Genomic DNA, 22,066 nt, shown 5'->3' on the forward strand with positions numbered 1-22,066 from the left:
TGCCATTCTGACTTCCTTTCCAGTCTTCTTACACCTCCTGCCCCCCACATCTATTCTTGCCTCCAGAGACACGGGCCACCTGGCAAACTGGTCCCTCCGTCTCCGCTGGAGGCTGCCCCCTGCGTGAAATGTTCCTCCTGCTTCCACTTGGACTCCAGACCTTTCACTTCCTTTACATCCCAAATAAAATCCCGTCTTCTGCAGGGAAGCCCAACCCCTCTTGATTCCAGGGCCTTCCCTTTAAAGTCATTTTCTATTTATCCTTCATACAGCCTGCTTTGCCTATCTTTTTGCATGCTGTCTCTGCCATTAGACTGTGGGCTCCCTGAAGGCAGGGGCTGTCTTTCACCTCTGTGTATCCCCAGCACTTAGCACAGGGCCTGGTGAGCATTAAGCCCTTCATGATGAGCCAAGCACAAAAGTTTAATGTCTCTTTGGACCTACAGTGGCCCTGCGGACAGGTGGTGCTCCTTAAACCTCCCCTACCACGGGTGGGTCCGTTGTTAGAGTGCCGGGCCTGAAGTGAGAAGACCTGAGCTCTGGGCACGTCACTTTACCCTGTCTGCCTCAGTTTCCTCATCTGTCAAATGAGCTGGAGAAGTTATTGGCAACTCACTCCAGTATCTTTGCCAAGAAAACCTCAAAGGGGGTCACGAAGAGTCGGACATGGCTGAAAAACGAGTGAACAACACCAGGCCTGAGGGGGAGGGGTGCCTCCCGGCAGTTTCTGAGCAACGGGGGTTAGGAATGTCTCTCACTACTTTTCCTCAGAACCGCCCCCTCGAGAAGCCCGGGGGTTCTTTGACAAGGCCCGGGGAGCCGGAAGCGGAACCCTAAATCGGAGGGTGGGGTTGCCTGACCGGACTTCCGGGCACAGAACCCGGCCCCAGCGGAAGTGCTCCGATTGGCCGCTTCGGCTTCCAGTCTTCGCCTTCTCGCCTGGACTCCGGCAGCGGCGGGCCCGGGTGGGTCATGGGCCGCAGCAGGAGCCGTTCCCCTCGGAGGGGTAAGTGGGTTAGAGGGCGGGCCGAGAGTCCGTCCCTCCGTCCTTCGTATCGCGCGGGGAAGGCCGGGCCCAGCCGGTGGAGGTTACTGCGGAGCCTGGCTCCCTCCCAGTCGGCGCCTGTGGGAGCGGCTGGGCCTGCGCCTCCGGCCTGGAAGCAGGTGGTTTGTTTACTTACGTAAGGTAAGGAGCGGTGGGTTGTCTTAAGCGCCGGACTCAGTGTCGGTGAGGAGGCTTCGCTTAAGCTTGGCCTTCCGTGCCGGGCGCCGGGCTGAGCACCGGACATCCGAGAGGAGGCAGAAGACCGCCTGCCCTCAAGGAGCTCGCAGTCTGGGGAGACAGCGGACAAACAGATCCACAGAGAAGCTAGGTGGGGGATAAATAGTAAATAATTAACAGAAAGAAGGCACTGGAATTAAGAGGGGCTGGAAAAGGCTTCTTGTAGAAGGTAGGATTTTATCTGGGACCAGGAGGAAGCCCGGAGGGAGGCCTGGGGGCCAGCCAGAGAAAATGCCCAAGGCTGAGAGATGGAACATCTTACGGAACAGCTAGGAGGCTGTTATTCACATAGGACCGTTATCCAACCTCCACTGGGATTTCACGGGCACAGGTCACTTCTCTTTTTCCTGCTCAATACTACTTTATTCCCTACAGAAGCTATTATATACCTTTATTCCGGGCCTCTCTTCCCGTACGTCTCTTAGCTGAGGACTTTTCCTCTTTACTGAGACTATTCCCTGGGAACGCCTTCTTTCACTTCTTAGACTCTTCAGGTATGGCTTCTGATCTCATCATTTAACTGAAACTGCTTTCTCCAGGGTTACCAATGACGTCTTAATTGCCAAATCTGATCACATCTTTTCTCAGTTATAATTTTTCTTGACTCATCTTCTGCATTGGACCATCTTGTGGATACTTTCTCCACTCTGGGTTTCACCAACACTACCCTCCCCTTCACTTCTCTTCTAGGTTATTGCAACAATTTCCTGATTGGTCTTCCTGCTTCAAATCTCTCTCGCTTTATTCCATTCTCCACCCAGCTGCCAAAGTGAGTTTCAAATATAGATCTCTTGACTCCCAGACCAGAGCTTTTCTAATTATAACATGATCAACAGCAAACCCTTCCTTTCCCAAATCAGCATTTGATGATAATCATAATAGTTCATACTTAAATAGTATTTTAACATTTACAAAGTCAATTATTCATTCTTCAGAGGGTCTGAATTAAAATTTGAGTTTCACACTGTTTGATCATTGTGAACTTAGTTTTGTTATCTTTACAGTGATTGAAGGTGAACCCTTGAAGAGCTCTTCCAGATCTGAATCGTGGTCCTAACATAGGTAGTACAAGTCTTGGGTTTTTTTTTTTCTCTTTAAAGAAGAGAGAACTGAGGCCAGAGAGAGGGAACATAGCTACTAAGTGTCAGAGCAGAAACTGGAATCCAGTAAGGCCAGTACTCTTTGTTCTTCACCATTAGAAGGCCCCTACAGTGTAAGAGATACAAAGGGAGGGCCATATATTCAGGGATCATTCCACTGAATTCAGTAAACATTTACTAAACACCTTCTCTGTTCAGGGTACTGCTAGATTGAAGATACAAAGGCAAAAATAGCTAAGTACCTACCTTCAAAGAACTTTTATTTTAGTAGGAGGATACTTTCAAAAGAGAAAGCATACTATAATGGGCAGCATCAGGAAAGGCCTTTTGTAGGTGGTAACACCTGAGCTGCATTTTGCAGGAAACTAGAGATTCTTTGAGGCATATATGAGGGAGTGCATTTCAGCTGTGAGGGACCATTTAAGCAAAAACAAAGAGGCGATAAAATGTTTTGTATGGGGTACAGCTAGTAGACCAGTTTGACTAGAATAGAGATTGTGGGAAGGGAAATAATTTTAAAATAAAATTAGAAAGGTAGGTGGGAACTAGATTTGGAGGACTTTAAGTGCCAGGCTGAAAGTTTGCATTTTATCCTAGGGAGCCACTGAAGATTTTTGAGCAGCTGAATGACATAGTTCCTTCTGTGTTTTTGGAATATCAAATTGGCAACTATGTGATGAATGGTGTGGAAAAGGCAGTGACTAGAGGCTGAGAGAAGAACAAAAAGGTTATATAGATCATTAGTCCAGGTGAGAAATGATGAGGGCCTGAACTATAGGATAAAAGTTGGACTGGAGAAAAGAGGACCATTTAGATAAATGATCCCAGAATAATCTTCATTATCCACCAGTTTGGACATATCCTTTTGCTTAGAACTTTTCGGTGCCTCACCCTTATTGCCTTCCATATGAAATTCAAATGCTTTATCCTGGCATTGAAGACCACTGAGGGTCTGACACCACCCTGTCTTTCCAGCTATATTTCATACTACTACTCTATACCTAATTTGTGTTCCAGAAAAACTTGACTTCATTCCTCTCCACCCAGTACATTCCTTATTTTCTACCTCCTTATCTTATTTATCCTATTTTTTATTAAGAATTATAATAGCAAACATTTATATAATACTTTAAGTTTAAAAAGTGCTTTACCTATATTATCTCATTTGGTTCTCAAAACATCCTTGCAAAATAGATATTATTTTCATTTTCATAAATAAAGAAACTGAGACCAAGAGAAGTTAAGTGACTTGCCTAAGGCCAGACATCTAGAAAGTATTTGAGGCAGGATTTGAACTCAGGTCTTCCTGATTCCAAGTCCAGGAATATAGCCACTATTTCACAGGTCAAACTCCTAATTTTCCTTTTAAACCTGATTAAGATGCTTCCTCTTCCATAAAGCCTTTCTGACTTCTTTGAACCTCACATAAGATAGAAATGTGAGTGCATTTATCTGAAAACATGGTGTATTATATTTTCTGTCTTCTCCCTACTAGATCATAACTTCTGGGTGAGCAACTATGTTTAGCCTAAACTTTGTTTCACCTCTAATGCCTAGCACAGTGTTCTGTATACAATAAGTGCTTAATCATTGTTTATTATGTTGAATAAGGCTTGATCTCTCCCCTTCCAGATTCTTGGAGTTTGCTTAGATTACAGCCCCCCATAAATAAAAAAGCTAATTAATAATAAGATTAATAATAATAATAATAACAGTCTCTGCTTAATTCCAAATGAGTGATAGATAAGTGCTATAGATGTTCAGAGGAGAAAGATCACGGAAAGCTCTATGGGAGGTGGACTTCGAAGGATGGTAAAATTTTGAGGGGGAAGGAAAAAACATTCAGTGCTAGCCCCTGATACTTTGTCATAGTTTGAAGATAATCAAGTCTTCACTTGGGGGGGAAGTGCCCAAAGCTCCCTATCCTCTAAGCCATGATTTCGGAATTAATTGTTCCAGGAATTAAACAAAAAGGAAGAATTAAACATAATTCAATGAGCATTTACTACATGCCTATTATGAGGCACTGCACTAGGACTAAGGACACAAAGACAAAAATGAAACAGTCCCTGCTATCCAGGTGCTTAAATCCTACTACTAAGGGCAGGAATTACTACTATGTACACAGATGAGCAAATGCAAAGTAGTGGGTGGGGGTGGAGGTGAGGTATGGGCATGGAAACCACTTTGAACTGGGAGATCAGAAAAGGTCTTGTATTGGAAGTTGTACCTGAACAGAGCCCTGAAGGGAGCTGGGGATTCAAAGAGGTGGAAAGGAGGAGGGAGAAGATTACATGCATGAGGGCAGCCTATAAAAAACTCTGAGGGAAGAAGTAGAACGTCATGTATGGATAGGAACAAGGGGGCTAATTGGGCTGGAACATGGAACACATGAGAGGGAGTATCATGAAATTAGTCTTCAAAGTTAGGTTGGAGGCAGGTTGTGAAAGAATTTAAATGCGAAACAGAGGAGTTTGTATTATGTCGTAGGGCCAGTGGGGAGTCACTAAAGTTTCTTGAGTAAGAGAATGACATGATCAAACCAGTGCTTTAGAGGTGTCAATTTGGTAGCTGTGTGAATTGGAGAATAGAGAGACTGAACATAGAGAGACCAATCAGGATGTTATTGTGGTAGTCCAGGCAAGGAAGAGGTGACAAGGACCTGAACTAGGGTTGTGACTTAAGGGTAGATAGAAGGGAATGTGTGCAAAAGATGTTGTAGGGAAAGAATTTGTAAGAATTGGCAACTGATTGGGTATGGGTGGTGAGGGAGAGGAAAGATCATAGAGCTAGTGCTGGAAGAGAGTTAGAGGTCATTGAGTCCAGCTCCCTCATTTTACAAATGAAGAAACTGAGACTTAGAGAAGTTGAGTGACACCTGAAGATCATATAGCTGCTAAGTAAATGAGGCAGTATTCAAGCCCAGGGCTTCCTGACTCCCAAGTCCATACTGCCTGTCTAGAATGACTAGGTTGTGATCTTGGTCAGAAGGATGGTGGTATCCTGAACATGGGAAATTAGGAGGAGGGGTGGGTGGGAAGATAATGAGTTCTCTGTTGAGGCATCTCAGTATAACTGTCCAGCAGGCAACTGGAGATGCTCAAGAGAAAGATGAGGATAGATTATGTAAATTGAAAGTCATCTGCATGGAGATAATAATTGAACCTGTGGAACCTTATTAAGTTTCCAAAAGAGAGAATTATGGGGGGGGAGGGGAGAGGGGGTGGTATCAGAACAGAGTCCTGGGCTATGTTCATGCATGGGGGATGGACATGGATAGTGATCCGAGAAGAGAATGAGGATTGTCTGGACAAGAGGGAAAGCAAGAAACCATTGTAAAGAAAACGTAAGTGGTACATGCCCTTTGATCCAGTGATACCACTACTAGGACTATATTCCAAAGAGATCAAGGAAAGAGGAAAAGGTGCTGTATAGGAGTTATATATTGTGTATAAGTTGTATATATTGTACATATATAATACATAATATATATGTTGTATAAGTATATTCTATACATAATATAAGTATACACACATATATAATACTACAGCTACTCTTTTTGCGGTAGCAAAGGACTCAAAGCTAAGAGGATGTCCATCAATTGGGACATAGCAGAACAAGTTATTGTGTATGAATATAGTGGAGTTCTATTGTTCTGTAAGAGAAACCTGAGAAGACTTATGTGAACTGACGTAGGGTGAAATGAGCGAGACAAGAACTATAACAACATTGTAAAAACAACCAATTTTGAAAGGTTTAAGAACTCCAGTCACCAAACAATGATCTACTGTGATTCCAGAAGACCAGTAATGGAGAATGCTACCCAACTCCAGACTGTGCAGAATGAGATACATTTTTGGACATAGCCAAATGGAAATATGTTTTGCTTGATTGTGCTCATTTGTTACAAGTGTTTTGTTTTTTCTTATTTGGGTAGAGGGGAGATGGAGAAAAATAAATGCTTGTTAATTGACCAAAAAGAAAAAGAACACACAGGGAGAAAAGGGTACCCAAGAGCAGAAAGTATTCAACAGTATCAAACACCTTCAGAGAGGCCAGTAGACGAATAAGCATTTATTAAATGTGCATTATGTGCCAGGCACTGGACGTAGAAAGAATAAAACCATCCCTGTTCCCAAAGAGCTTATTACAGGTACCAGCAAGAACGATTAGGACTGAGAAAAGGTGTTGGATTTAGCCATTAAGAGCACCGATAACTTTAGAGAAAGTAGTTTCAATCAAGTAGTACAATGAAAAAAAAGGTAGAGTAGAGGTGAAGGAATGGAAGCACTGAGTTTAGGTGTCTTTTTTTTTTTAAGGAGTTTGCTATAAAAGGAAGAGTGATAGTAGGATGTTAACTTGAAGGGATAGCAGGATAAAGTGAGGATTTTTTTTCCAAATAAATTTTTATTGATATCTTTTGTTCTTAGATCACATTTCCTGAGGTATTCTTCGCTTTAGCTCCTCTCTCACCTTCTCAAAGGATTATCCCTTATAACAAAAAATAAGAGGGGAAAAAAACTGTATGGCAAAACTAACACATTGGAAAAGTTTGACATTATATGCTGTGTTCAACACCCACAGTCCTTTACCTCTGCACAGAAGCAGAGAGAGGTGACCTCTTATGTTCTTGGTCATTATAATTTTGCCCAATCCAGTTTTAGTTCTTTTGTTGTTGTTTTTGTTTACATTGTTGTAGTCATTTTGTATATTTTCTTGGTTCTGTAGAGTTTTTTTCTTTTTTAAGAACATAGGAGGTCTGGACATGTGTATAGGTGTCAGGGAAAGGCACTACGTAAAGTGAAATACAATTAGGTTAGAGAGAGAACGTGAATGAAATGGAAAATTCCTGCAGGGAAATAGTGTTTTGAGGGGTGAGAGAAGATGGTGTGGGATAAAGGGTACAATAGGAGGGATGAGGTCTTCTGGGGAAGAGATAGTAGTGTATGCAGCTGGAAAGAAATGGTTGGGATAGATGCAAAGGAGGGTGATAAGTCAATCCAAGATGAGTAAAAGAATTGTGGCATAATAGCAAAGACCCAACTAGGGTTACATTATATATATATGTAATATAAATTTATAGTGAATCTGAATAGCAGTGTTTCTCAACAAGAGTAGTGTTGGAGAAGGTTTGATGGTAAGGTTCATATTTGGAAAGGATGGGGCAGGGTGTGGCAAGGAACTTAAGGAAAGAAGACTGAAGTTGGAACAAGTTAAAGTCAAGCTTTTGAAGGTAGGAAGGTGGTTTCAAAGCAGGAATGAAATTCTAAAATCTGGAAGGAATATGGTGACGAGATCAGAAAGAGAATAAATAGATTCAGGAGGAATAAAAATGAGACACGGGGAGAGATGGAAGGACAGGAGGGTATGACCTGTGAAAATAATTTCATAGTTCTGGATCGAGAAGGTCAAAATTATGGGTAAGAGTGAAATCAAGGGTATGACCACTCCTCTGTGTGGCTAAGGTAGCAGTATGAAGATGCAGAACATGGTATTAATTGGAATAACTTGGGAGGTCCAAGTGTTAGGAAGGCAGCAATGTGTATAAATACCTCAGCTATGAAGGCAGAGATTAGAGACTGATTATGTGAGCTGGGCGCTGAGCTCCTTGGAAAAGAAAGGAGAATGATCTGGGAGCTAGTAGAGAACACCAACCATAATATGGATGGAGTCATAGAGAAGTATGAAATGAACTTCAAAGAAATGTAAATTGCTGAGTGATGGCAGCAAAGGGAGCGTCTTCTGTAAATGGCAGTAAGAAGCAGGGAATATGCTTACACCTCTTCTTGGCACAGTGTGTAGGGAGGGGTGAGAAACAATTAATTCGCTACTAATAGGATGGCTCGTAAGACATAGTGTCTTTTGATTGGCAGCTAGTCAGGAATATCATATCCAAAAGACAATCTTGGTTGTTATCTGAGGGAGGTGGCATGATCTAATAGAAAGAATCTGGAATCAGTCATCAGAAAACCCAAGTTATATAGACTTTTGCCACAAAATATCTGTGTGTGACTTTGAAGAGATCACTTTCAGGACTCATTTTCTTTCTTAGTAAAATGAGGGGTTAGGATTAGATGGTCTTAAAAGTCCTTTTTATTTCTTATTTCCTATTCTTTTCTGTTAGAGCGTAGGCGATCCCGTTCTACATCCAGAGAGAGAGAGAGAAGGCGTCGAGAACGGTCCCGATCCCGAGAGAGAGATAGGAGGAGGAGTCGTTCTCGCTCCCCACATAGGAGGAGGTCCAGGTAAGGAGCCAAAGAGGCATTGAAGCAGTAAAACTAAATTGACTGCTCTCTGTAGTCTTCTTGTCTTTCATGATGAGTTTTGGAGTTTTTTGAGATCTAGCCATGGCAGTAAGACTTGCTCTCACCTTATTCAGGTATGCATTCCAGAATGTGGGCTCCTAAAAGAATAAGATGCACTCTGCCCTTAGTGATATTAATCATTACAATGAATCAACAGTTCTTTTCTTTTTACCAGTCTTACTCATATGGGCATCATACTCTCATTTACTAACCATGTTTTTCCTTCTCAAATCTCTTATAGCACTTTGCGTTTTCTTTATACATTTATGTACAGCTAAGTCCCAACTAGTGTGAATAATGAATCCTATAAAGTGGTTGCTTGTATTTGAATTCACACTCATTGAAATTATAATTGTATAAAATATTCATTAGTTCCAGCCCAATGGAAATATGCAGTGTGAATTCAAATAATGTGACCACTTCATGTGATTCATTGTTTGCACTGATTAGGACCTAGCTATAACATTTTGTATTCTAGTTATCTGCATTTTTAATTTTGTTATATTCTTCTACTAGACTGTGAGCTCCATGAGACAGTGGCTCTTTTTAATGTTTAAATGGATCTGTGATCTCATCAGTTCAGGAGTTCCCTCTAGTGATGCAGATCAAAAAAACAATTATGCCTGTCTATCTTGTGGGACTCTTGTCCTCCCATAAAATTACCAGTGGGGGTCCACCTATTTTTAAAAAACATTTTAAAATTAAAATTTTATTTTATTTTAATGAAGCACCTCCTTCCCTTCTGACATCCCCCCATCCTTCTAGGTCCCATTGAGAATACAAGAAAAACAAAACCCACATTACAAATGGGAATAGTCAAACAAAACAAATTCCTTCATTGGCCATGTCCAAAAAATATGTCTCAGTCTGCACTTTGAGTTCATCTCTTCTCTGTCAGGATGTGGGATCATGTGTCCTCATGAGTCTTCTAGAATTGTGATTGGTCATTGTGTTGATAGAGTTCTCAAGTCTTTTAAAGTTATTTGCCTTAACGTTATTGTTGTTGTTATAGAAATTGTTCTACTCAACTGCATCAGTTCATGGTCCACCTATTATGCAGGGGTAGGAGTATAACATCTGTTGTCCCTTGTGATCAGCCCCTCTTCTCTTCCTTTCATACAATTCCGTGATGGCATCTTTTTTTCTTTTTTGGAGCTCCTGTTTGGTTATATGTTGAAATCTGCACATACCTGCTTCTTCATTGCCCTCTTTATAATACTCTTTTTTTAATTCTTTGGAAGCTATTCAATTCCATATCTCACTGCGGTAAAGAAACATCAACAAGTAGTATCAAAAAGATGAGCCTTTGCTTTCATGTGGAGCTCAGGATCTATAAAAGAGCTTTGTGGTTTCCGGAAGGTAATTCAGCCCACTCTCTTGCCAGGCAATTCTGGGCCCAAGTCTATCTATACCATTTGTTCCAAATAGAAATACTGATGGACAAGCTCTATAAGTCTCCTCTTATGTAAACTTTTTATCACTCCAGCACCTGCCCCTTTATTTATATACATTAGGTATGAAGTGAAACTAATAGCAATGAGAAGTAACAGTAAACTATTCAATTTGTATAAATATTCACAAGACGAGGCAAAGCCTACATCCTTTGATTAGGTGGTTGTTGGACAACTATTTTTATTTTCCTACAGCCTTCTTTTTCAAGCATTTAGTCCCTAACTCATGTTGATTTTATTACTGCAACATATTTTTGTTTCTAAAGTTTATACTTATCTGATACCAGATCTCCAAGAAGACACCGATCTTCCTCTCCTTCCCCTTCCCGGCTAAAAGAAAGAAGGGATGATGAGAAGAAAGAAACAAAGGAAACAAAAAGCAAAGAACGTCAGATTACTGGTAATATTACAGAAACCTAACGTACATATAACCTTATTTAGATAATCCAGTTAGATGGTAAAAGTGTTTTTTGAAAGCAGTCTTTAAATATTTTAATATTAATTTGTGCTTTTTGCTTTTTAAAAATTGCTCTAATTACATCTCAGTTCTTGTAAAGGTACATAACAGTTTCAAGTGACCCTTATTTGAAGGCTTCCTAGGGATGTTTTGGATGTCTTAGAAGGGTTTCTTCTGTGAACTTTAACTTACTTCATGACCTAAAAATATCCGAATTTTAGAAGGAGAGAAGTAAAGGAATTTCCTTTCAAGGAAGTGCCATCAAAAGAAATCAGATTCTTTTGCATTGAGTTATTCTTAAGTCCTGAATTATAGTATGGGGCAAGGCCTGTCCAGCCCTCTTATCCAAGAAAATGAACATGGTACATAAATGTTTCCTGGTTCCTGATTTAGAGTCATAGACATATAGGATGTTAGAGTTAGAACCTTAGAGATTATCAGTCTAGCCTTTCATCCCATGCAGGAATCCCCTATGTAGTATCCCAGACAACCTCTGCTTAAATGTTTTTGGGGATGGAGAGCTCAATACTTAACAAGGGAGTCCAGATAGTTGTTGGACAGTTCTAATTATTAGGTATTCCTTTCTTTATTTGGAGCCCAAATCTACACCCCCCCTCCCCCCAGTAACTTCCTGGCATTGATTGTAGTCTTGCCTTCAAGCTACAAGAAAATGAGTTTTAATTTCTCTTTATGTGACAGCCCTTCAAATATTTCAAGACTGGTGGGGATCTTAAATGGAGAAAAATTTGTTGGACTTTTTTTTTTTTTAATTTTGGTGCTGGGCTTTGCTATAAAATGGTAGAATGAACATCAGTCTGTTGATTCCTTATAGTCTATATACCTGCCCTAAGGAAAGAAGTTTAAAAATTATTTGTTTATTTTTGTAGAAGAAGACTTGGAAGGCAAAACAGAAGAAGAAATTGAAATGATGAAATTAATGGGATTTGCTTCCTTCGACACCACAAAAGTAAGGAAAACTTCTTAGCAGTCCAATTTGAATTCAACCAGCGAAGTTGTGCCATTTTTGCATATTCTTTTAATGCCATATAAAGTGTGAGAAGCTCATCTAATTTTTTTGTAACTAAATTTAGGAAAGGAGAAAGAATGAAAGAGAATTACTTCACTAAATCAGTAATTTTCCTTCTGTTTTTTAGCGCGCGCGCGCGTGTGTGTGTGTGTGTGTGTGTGTGTATACACATACATATAGATATAGATAATAGATGTAAATATAGATATGTGGAATAATACCTGCCATTTATATAGGTGCTGACAAAAGCCTTGTGAAGTAGTCACTACAAGTATTGTTGCCTCTGACTTAAAAATGAGAAAACTAAGGTATAAATTTGACCACCAGGATCACACAGCTAGTGAGTATAAAAAGGCAGGATTTGAACCCAGGCCTCCCCAGAGGAATGCTCACTGTGCTATATAATATCATGTAAAATCTTTTACACTTAAGAAGACCTCTGCTTTCCACAAAGTTTTCGAAATCTTTATGGTTCATCTTGCAGTAAAAAATTCTTTCTTTATTTTTGAGGAACATTATCTAAAACAATGCATTTTGAGTTGTCACCTAAGAATATGGCACACTGGCCAACAATAACAATCTGAATTATCAAGCTTTATTTTTCTTGGTGACCAACAGCTTTTGTTATTGTTCAGTCATTTTCAGTTGTGTTCGAATCTTCGTGACCCCATTTGGGGTTTTCTTAACAAAGATACTGGAGTGGTTTCTTATTTCCTTCTCTAGCTTATTTTACAGATGAGGAAACTGAGGCAAATATAGTTAAGTGATTTGCCCGAGGTTACACAGCTAGTAAGTGTCTGAGTCTAGGAAGATGACTCTTCCTACTCCAGGCCCAGCACTCTTTATCTGCTGTACCTCCATAACAACAGAACTTAAATGGACTTAACAGTAATCCACTACTGGTAGAACTGTGAATTGTCCAACTATTCTAGAAATTTATTTTGAATTATACCAAATAGTGATAAAATGTCCATACTTTTTGATCTAGAGATTTCACTGCTAGGCAGACATATACCCTAAGGACATCAAAAACAGAAAGGTCTCATATTTGCCAAAATATTGACAACAGCACTGTCAAACTGGTTATCTCTTTTTTTTAAATCAATTTATTTATTTTCAGTTTCCAACATTCACTTCTTTAAGTTTTAAATTTTCTCCCTCCTCCTTCCCCAAGGTGCCATGTAGTCTGATATGGGCTCTACACATACATTCCTATTAAACACATTATAATATTAGTCATATTGCATAGAAGAATTATAACACATGGGAGAAACCATGAGAAAGAAAACAAAAAAAAAGAGAAAATAGTCTGCTTCTCTCTGCATTTCAACTCCATAGTTCTTTCCTTTGGAAAGCTTTTAGGTCCTTGCATTGATGAGAAGAGATAAATCTATCAAAGTCAGTCCTCGCACACTGTGGCTGTTACTGTGTACAATGTTTTCCTGGCTCTGATCACTACACTCAGCATCAGTTCACATAAGTCTTTCCAGGTTTTCCCGAAGTCCACCTGCTCATCATTTCTTATAGCACAGTAGTATTCCATTATATTCACATACCACAACTTGTTCAGCCATTCCCCAATTGATGGGCATCCCCTCGATTTCCAGTTCTTGGCCACCACAAAAAGAGCTGCTATAAATAATTTTATACATGTGGGTCCTTTTCCCATTTGTGTTATCTCTTTGGGATACAGCCCTGGAAGTGGTATTACTGGGTCAAAGGGTATACACATTTTTATAGCTCTTTAGACATAGTTCCAAATTGCTGTCCAGAATGGTTGGATCAACTCACAGCTCCACCAACAATGAATTAGTATTCCAACTTTTCCACACCGTCTGCAACATTTATAATTTTCCTGTTTTGTCATGTTAGCCAATCTGATAGGTGTGGTGTGGTACCTAAGAGTTGTTTTGATTTGCATTTCTCTGATCAATAGTGATTTAGGGCATTTTTTCATATGACTATAGGTATCTTTAATTTCTTCCTCTGAAAATTGCCTGTTCATATCCTTTGACCATTTATCAATTGGGGAATGACTTGTATTCTTATAAATTTGACTCAGTTCTCTGTATATTTTAGAAATGAGGCCTTTATCAGAGACACTAGATGTAAAAATTCTTTCCCAGTTTTTTGCTTCCCTCCTAATCTTGGCTGCATTGGCTGGTCATCTTTTTAAATATACAGTAACTTCGATGTGAAATTTTCAAAGCTGTCTTGCTTGTCTGTGATCCTTTCTAGTCTTCTTTCTGCTCTTTCTGTTTGCTTCAGATATTTATGGCTAATTTGTTTCAGCAAAAAAAATCTGCTTCCAGTCTCAGGAAGAGTAAGGCATTCTCTTTGCCAAAGCTAATTCCTCGACAGGTGGCCTTGATTCTATCAACTCTAGTTCCTTTGACTTTGCTCATTAATCTGCATCATAGAATTTTAGAGTTAAAAAAGACTACAGGGTCCATCAAATCCAGCCCATACCTGAAAAGGAATCCCTGTTCTAACATACCTGACAACTAGTCATACAGCCTATTCTTCCTCTAAAGTCTTTGAGAACTTTCCCAAACTCTTTATCTTTTTTACATATGCTTTTGAAAGAAAAAGGAATTTGGAATCCATACAGCTTTGCATTTGAGGAGTACTTAGACTTTTTTTTGTTAGACTGATGATTTCTACCAAATAGACTCTTTAAAATGGGTTTAGGAAGATGGAATTTAATGTTTTGGTAGAAGATTATTAATTTGTTGTAGAGTATTTTGTTCAGTATTCAAAAATCAAATTGTATTTCCAATCAAGAAATCATTAGTCAATTCTATTTCCCCAGGATATACTCATGCTTTTAAAATAGGTTTCTTTTTTTACTTTATAATCTGAATCTTGGATATATTGTGCATACATTGTTTAATTCGGGCTCTGCCAAATCCCAAGAGCAACCGTGAAGAGGCCTTTTCTTTCTGTATGTTATTTAGACATGCTCATTTTTAAGTAACGTAGTGTTGGATATAAGGAATGCCAGTTATAACTAACTTACATTTATGTTACTATGAAATACTGTATTTGTCACAGTAACATTCAGCCTCACCACCACCACCAACACTTTCTCAACATTGTAATTAGTTCTCACAACATCCCTCTGAGAAGTTAGGTTAGTTAATTTCAAAGAACTTTAGGTGCATAAAATGTACAAGGCATTGTTAGGGATAGAAAGATGGAAAAACAATACAGTTCTTACGTGCAGGAAGCTTTACAGTCTACCTGGGGCTACAACTTGTACACACCTAAGTAAATTTCATTTCAACAAATGAAATGAATTTTCCTGTGCTTTTGCTAAGACATGATCCCTGTACTCATAGAGCTTATTGGCTTTTGGGAGATAACATCCAAACACAGGCTATAATATAGTATTATTATGTATTATAGTCCTATTACATAATATAATATAGGACAGTATTCTCTGTGTGTGTGTGTGTGTGTGTGTGTGTGATGAAGCAAATCTGCCATTTTAACAGAGGTACTATCAAGAGTTAAATAAAAATTGAAAATTAACTGGATTATCAACTGCCAGCATACTTATAGCTGATAATATTTATGTACAGTCCTGAGAATCAGTAATAATGAAGCTATATAAATGTTAGCTATTATTATAGCTTGTCATTATGAACCATAGATGGTGCAGAGCATGTTTGTGTATAAAGAAATAATGTACAAAGATTAAAAGAGCTCTATTCTTAGAAGTATTGGATTTGTCCTAAATTTGGTGTCAGATATGAGATAATGATGTTGGTTTGTTATTCCTTTTCTTTTATAAATGGGTCTCACAATGGTGAGATCAAGTGTTGATTTAATTCAGTGGCTGATGACTTCCATATAGTACTTTGTATAACTTCTATTATAGTACAAAGAATAATACTCTTCCTGTATGTGCCATATTCATTAGATATTTCTCACAGTAGATAATAGGGACCTATATAAAGTGTTTCTAACTGTGTTTCACGTGTTAAAACCATACTTTTCATTCCCAGAACTGATGTGTCTTACAGTTTCTGGTCCACAGTATATTAAGCTAACTGAATTGTGAGTGTTTATATGTTATTGTGGTGATTTTTTTTTTTCCTCTTCTGCTCCAGAAGAGACTAACACTGTTTAGGCCTATGTGTTGATGGATAATTTCCTATCCAGGTTTGAGTAATAGGGCTTATGATAATAGTCAACCTAAGGAGAAGGGAGGGAGTGATAATGAGCGCTGTTTTGGACATGTTGAGTTTGAGATGTCTCTAGGATATCCAGTTTGAAATAACTGATCAGCATTTGGTTATGTGAGCCTGAAGCTTAGAAGAAGGGACTGAGGTTAAATTATAAACTTGGAAGTTATCTTCATGTAAATGATAATTAAATTCATGGGGATTGATGAAGTTACCTAGAGAAAGTAAAGAGGACCCAAGCCAGAGCTTTGGGGAATACCAAGTTAGGGAGTAATACGGATGTTAGGAAGTTAGAGAGAAATATAGATGGTGAGACAGCAAAAGATAGAGAGAAGGAACATCATATGGGTCAGAAGGGAACCAGGAGTGCATGGGGTCAAGAAATTGGAAAAGGAAGAGACTATCTAGGAGAAGAGGGTGATCAATGGTGTCAAATTCAGCGGAGAGATCAAGTAGGATAAAAACAAAAGCTATTTCATTTAGCAATTAAGAGACCATTTTTAACTTGGGGTAGAGTAGTTTCAATTGAGTAAAGAGACAAGAAGCCAGACTGCCAACATTTAGGAGGAATTGAGAAGAAAATAAATTAAGTTAGGTTTTTTTCTAGAACTTTTGACTTAGAAAAGGGGGAAAGATCTAGGATGATAGCTTGAGGGATAGTAGAGTCTAGTTAAGGATAGGGAAAACTTGGGTTTGTCTTTAAGTATCAAAGAAGGGACAAGAAGATAGGGAGAGGTTGAATATTAGAGAGAGGGGAGTGATGGTTGAAGTTGCAATCATCTGGAGAAGCACAGAAAGATAGGAATAAAAGCATCATCTTAGTGCAGTGAGGGCCCAGTTGAAGTTGTAGAACATGAATTTATAGTGTTCCCAGTCAACATTCTTGTGTGACTTCCTCTAGTTCTATTCAGTGGTATAAGTAAGAGTAAAGGAGGCAGATGGTGAGAATAATCCATTTCTGAGGTTTGGATAGTGTGGTGTTGAATTGGTTAACTATAGGGTAGAGATTGGGAAGAGTGAAAAGTGAAGACAGAGCAGGGATATTGGCCCAAGAAAGTACTGTGGAAGGATTGTAGGTCATAAAGAGGGCAAAGAAGAGTGAAGCACAAGAAATAATGGAATGATGGGAGCTCATGGCCAGACAGAGAAATAACAGGTTTCTTAGGTAATGGTGAAATCCAGTGTGTGACCATCTATCTCACTCTGAGACTGAGGTGGAATGAAGGAGAGATCATGGGATTTAAGCAGATTAGGAAGTTTGAAAGAACATCAATATGAGGGCCCCTTGTATAAAGGTAGGAGTTGGGGAGGAAAGGACAGTGAGTAAACTCCTTGAGAAAGGATGGAAAATGCCCTGGGGGGTTGGCAAACAGTGACCATCATAATCTTCATAGGGTGGGAAATTTTGATAGTGTGAACTTCAAAAGCAGAGGTGTTGCTGAGGGATGGTGGCAAAGGGAGAGTCTGGGGAAGGTGAGGAGGCAACACATTCTGGGCAGAGGGGCAAAGGCATAGACATGGGAGGATGGAGTGTGTATAAGACTGAAGATAAGCTTCTGGAAAATAGGAACTGTTTAATTTTTTTTATCTTTGTAAAACTAAGGCCTGACAAAATAAATACCTGGCACATAGCGATTTCTTAATTAATTGATGGCAGACCTTAAAATACATTTTTTTTCCTTTTAAGCCACTCAGAGATTGTGATGCTTTCAGAAAGATATGCGACAAAGAGGGTGTACTTTTTAGTGTCCCCGAAGGTTTTGTATTGGCCCTTGATTAGAATAGGAAGGGACCTTACAGATTATATAATCCAGTTTTTATCTTAACAATCTTGACAAGTAATCAAACAGTTTTTATTTGAAGATTTCTAGTGATTGGGGAACCTCATACTACTTCTGGACAGCCCTGATAGGTAGAAGTTTTTACTTAACGTCAAGCTTAAATATGCCTCTGCAACTTCTACACTTTATCCTAATTCTGAAAGCTCTCTGAAGCCAAGCCAAACAAACTTAAAATATTATTCTTTCACATGGCAGTACTTCAAATACTTTGACAGCTATCTTTTCTCATATAAACTCTCTCTCTCTCTCATATGATATGATCATCCTAAAAGCATATGTACTTTTCTTCTTAGTATGAAAATAAATGATGCTTTTTGTGCTGTGATGCCAGCATACATCAGATGAGTATTACTCCTGGTATTACAGTAGATGTTATACAAAGTTCTGTTCTAAATAGACACAATCCCTGTGTTCTAGGAGTTCATAATCTAAAGCAGATATCACTGATGCAAACAGATATTTAAAGCATAAGTGGACAAAAGAGTAGACAATGGAGAAGAATATTAAGTATTTGCATGTTACATATGTTAACGGTAAGTACATTGATAATGTCTCAATTCAGTGCATTGAAGTTTGCTTTTTGGTATCTCATATGTAAAATTCAATAACCTGAAAACTTGACTAACCATTAAAATAACTCAACTATAATTTGAGGATGATGTATGATGCATAAGTTAGTAAGTGGAGTCATGTCATAATCCTTTCTGAAGTCACCTGATAATTTTGTTATTGTTCAGATAATTAAGGGAAATACTATATTACACCTATGCATTGCCTACCTAGGACTTATTCTATCTATAGCTAGAAGTGATAACAAGTAGCAGGAGAGCTAACTTAAAGTTTGGCCTCCAAAGAGAAATGTTTCTCACTTATGGAATAGTAATAAGAATATCATAAACATATTTCTCATGTAAGCATAAACATAGAAATAGAAAAAAAACTGTGAATACTGATTACTTGTTGTCGTTTCAGTAATGTTAGACTCTTTGTGACCCCATTTGGAGTGGTTTGCCATGTCCTCCAGTTCATTTTACAGATGAGGAACTGAGGCAAACAGAATTAAGTGACTTGCCCAGGGTCACACAGCTAGTATATGTCTGAAGTCGTATTTGAACCCAGGTCTTCCTGACTCCAGGCTTTACCCTCTATTCACTGCACCACCTAGCTTCCCCAACGGATTGCTACCAGGAACAATAAACAAACACTGTCTATTCTTTGTCCCTCAACAACCCCCTTAGCCTCAAAGAAATCTTTTCACAGCTAGGAGATGTCTGCAGTATCCAATAAAATTCATATTTCAATAAGAAACTTGTTAATGAAGGAATTTAATGTGCCTTTCATGTTCTGTTTTTTCAGGGGAAAAAAGTTGATGGTTCTGTAAATGCATATGCTATAAATGTGTCTCAGAAGAGGAAGTACAGGTATGTATATCTTCCTAATCTGTACCATAGGTTGCTAGCTTTGTTGCAGTTAAGCTAATAATATTCTTAGTTACATATTGGGAAGAAGCAATTTTATTCCAGGATAATCAAGCTTGGAGAAATTTAACACTACTGCCTAGTCCATTAGTGTATTCCCTAGTTGTTCTCAGTTTATTTGTGGGGTGATCTTTCTTACTTGTATTCTGACATTAGTTTTGCATCATGATTTACACCTGAATATTTGCTGGTACACTGAGAACCCCTCTCTTCCTATTCTTCACTTACAAGCCAAATACAACTCTTCAGATTTTATCCCCTTTATTTAGTTTTATCTTTGAAAACATATGTCTTGGAAAATTATCTGTATGAATTGAGTTATATATTGATTTATTTTTTTGTGACAACTGTACTTTTTGGTCCTAGTGCTCAGTGGAGGCACATTGTAATAAAACAGGTCTTGCTTCTCCCTTCTTTTATTACGAAATGCGTAAAAGAGGAAGGAAGCATTCAAATTGATTTTAGAGTTCATAATTCTAAATTTGGCCAGGGCATTCTTTAATCTTCAACCTAGACCATTGTTAAGTTCTTCTATACCTCTTTAACTTTTCTGAATTTTACTTAAAATTAATAGGATTTTTGACTTCTTATTTGAGATGTCCTTGAAGTCTCCTTCCTTCCTCTTCTTTGCTGCTGTCTACTTCATGAGTCTTTTGTTATGATTTATATTTTGTATTTTAAAGAACTCTGACAAACTTTGGGTAATTTTTTTCCCTTCTTGATAAGAATTGAGCTATTTTGAATAGTGCCTCATCACAGACTTGAAGAATATATTGAACACAACCACTGACTTTAGTCTTGTAAGAATGTTCTTAACAACATTAACTTTTTTCCTCCCATCACAGGCAATATATGAATAGAAAAGGTGGATTCAACAGACCTTTGGATTTTATTGCTTGATGTCTAGATTGTACTGTTGAAGAGTGATTTCTCCACCACTTGGTCACAACAGAGGATAGTGTATTTAATTGTGTATCAAAAACAGGATGTCTCTTCTCTCTTCCTGAAGAGCAAGATTATCTTATTTATGAAGTGTCTCGGAATGTTCGCCCTGCCTCAAAGGAAGAAAGATTTACTTCTTTCTTTTAGAAAAATCTCATTTTGGGAATTTTTCAAACTCAGTTCAATTATTTCTATTCCTGTGGAAATCATTTGCTTCATGGACACCTTTCCCCACCTCCATCCCCTGGACTTTTTTTTTTTTTTTAAAATAATCTGTTGTTGGATTCAAGTTGTCCCAAATAAAGTATTTCTTTTTATGGTTCAAACATTTTGATCACTGGAAAATTTGACCAAGAAATATGCTTCTGATTGCCCAAGAAATAGGAAAAATATAGTTTGGGATTTTTAAATAGAATTAAATTTTGGCATCTGTGTTCTGATAATGTAATCTCTCTCAGGGTTTCAAGCTAGTCGGTTTAGGTTATAGGGTGTGTTGAGATTTCATGTTTTCCTAAGCACCATTTTTAGCTAGTAATTATATAGTTGGCATTGACACTAGGAACACAATTGAAGAGAATACTATTTAATGACATAAAATAGATCTTTGTTTCTGTTTTTAATGGAATGACAATAATATATGCTTCAGAAGAGTTAATTAAACTTAGAAATATGAGGTTTCACCTTTATATCATGCTACTTTAGATTTGGATATTTTCCCCCAGCAAAATCCTTCAAGAAAATTGAGGCTTTATTAAATGAAAAAGATGACAAAGTACTTTCATTGTCCCTTGTCTATCACCAAGAAAGCCTACCCTTCTGGAATTCTGATGTTACCTATTCTCTTTCCCTTCTGTCTACTCTCAAAAGATAGAGTAGCCAGCCTTCCTCATTGCCAAATTTGACCTGCCTGCATCCTTGATCCAGTCTCCTGATATCTCTGGGACTTTGCTCCACTAATCTCCTTTTTTTCCAGCCTCCACCCCACAATCAACTCACATCTCTCTTGGTCTAAAAACAACCTTTCTTTCTTCCTACTACCCTGTTACTCTATCATATCTCTTCGTCTTTACTGTCAGACATTGAAGGCTCCATTGACTGCTTCTGGTTTCTCATCACACCCTCATACCTCAAACTTCCATCTGTATCACTACTCTAAATGACCTGCTTGTTTTCAGATCCAGTGGGCTTTCTTTGATCTTCATCTTCCTCAACACTGCTGCCTTCCTGTGGTTTGCATAATGCTATACCTTGTAGTTCTCCTTCTGTCTCTCTGACCACTCCTTTGTCTGCTATACCATTTCCCCTGCCTAATTTGCCCCCTAAACATAGACTTGCAACAAAAGTTTTTTTCTTGATTATATGAACTACTTACTCCCATAGTTTAATAAACCTCCATGTAGGTTTATTCACAAGTCTATATCTCCAGCCCTTTCTGAACATCTCCCCACATCCCCCATCCTTTAGTGCTGATGAACAGCCCATCCTCACTTGGATGTCTCACTAGCTCTTCATACTCAAAATGTCCAAAACAGAACTTATTTTCCTTTCTTTTTCTCCTGCCCCTTCAGGGAGAGTGCTGCTGTTGCCCTCTCCCCACCCCTGAGGTTCAAAACCTCTGCTCTTCCCTTTTTACATTACTTTCTCACATTCAACATTATCTCCACTTTCCCTGCCACCATCATGTTTTAGAGCTTCATCAATTCCTGCCTAGACCTAGTGTCCCAAATGATCTTAATATCTTACCTCCCTCCATGCTGGTACATATTTCAAAATTGTACAATTATCATTTATCAGTGAGGAAACTAAGGTTCAGAGATACCAAATGACTTGACCACAATTACCCCGTTGCTAATGGGCAGGGCTAGCCTGTAGTTAGCCCAAGATCTGACTCCAAAGATCCAGTGCCCTTTCATCTGGACCACAAGGCCAAGACAATAATGAATATTACTGTTTAACCAATCATTTAATTGGAAAGTATCCAAGATTTTTGAGG

General features: G+C 38.6%; 1 protein-coding gene across 2 annotated transcripts; it reads left to right on the plus strand.

Moving 5' to 3' along the window:
* Positions 1-885: 885 nt before the first annotated feature.
* Positions 886-20,759, plus strand: SNRNP27 (small nuclear ribonucleoprotein U4/U6.U5 subunit 27). Of its 2 annotated transcripts, XR_005009976.1 has the most exons (7): positions 946-1,006; positions 2,287-2,344; positions 8,507-8,627; positions 10,426-10,538; positions 11,483-11,562; positions 19,010-19,074; positions 19,977-20,759. XR_005009976.1 is itself a non-coding variant. In XM_036752693.1 (6 exons), exons 1-6 carry the CDS (start codon positions 973-975, stop codon positions 20,029-20,031), a joined length of 468 nt encoding a protein of 155 aa, XP_036608588.1. In that variant the 5' UTR covers positions 886-972; the 3' UTR covers positions 20,032-20,759. The 2 variants fall into 2 exon arrangements, 1 of the variants encoding a protein (XP_036608588.1); XM_036752693.1 differs by lacking the exon at positions 2,287-2,344 and having other exon boundaries at positions 886-1,006.
* Positions 20,760-22,066: the final 1,307 nt, after the last annotated feature.

The sequence above is a fragment of the Trichosurus vulpecula genome, chromosome 3 (genome assembly GCF_011100635.1).
Source record: "Trichosurus vulpecula isolate mTriVul1 chromosome 3, mTriVul1.pri, whole genome shotgun sequence".
Lineage (NCBI taxonomy): Eukaryota > Metazoa > Chordata > Mammalia > Diprotodontia > Phalangeridae > Trichosurus > Trichosurus vulpecula.

What these genes read in the sequence shown, in the direction of transcription:
- SNRNP27 (XM_036752693.1), top strand. Translation starts at nt 973, where the DNA reads ATGGGCCGCAGCAGGAGCCGTTCCCCTCGGAGGG. An exon ending in CCACATAGGAGGAGGTCCAG is followed by an intron (nt 8,628 to 10,425) that starts GTAAGGAGCCAA and finishes ATCTGATACCAG; the next exon opens with ATCTCCAAGAAGACACCGAT. An exon ending in CTTCCTTCGACACCACAAAA is followed by an intron (nt 11,563 to 19,009) that starts GTAAGGAAAACT and finishes CTGTTTTTTCAG; the next exon opens with GGGAAAAAAGTTGATGGTTC.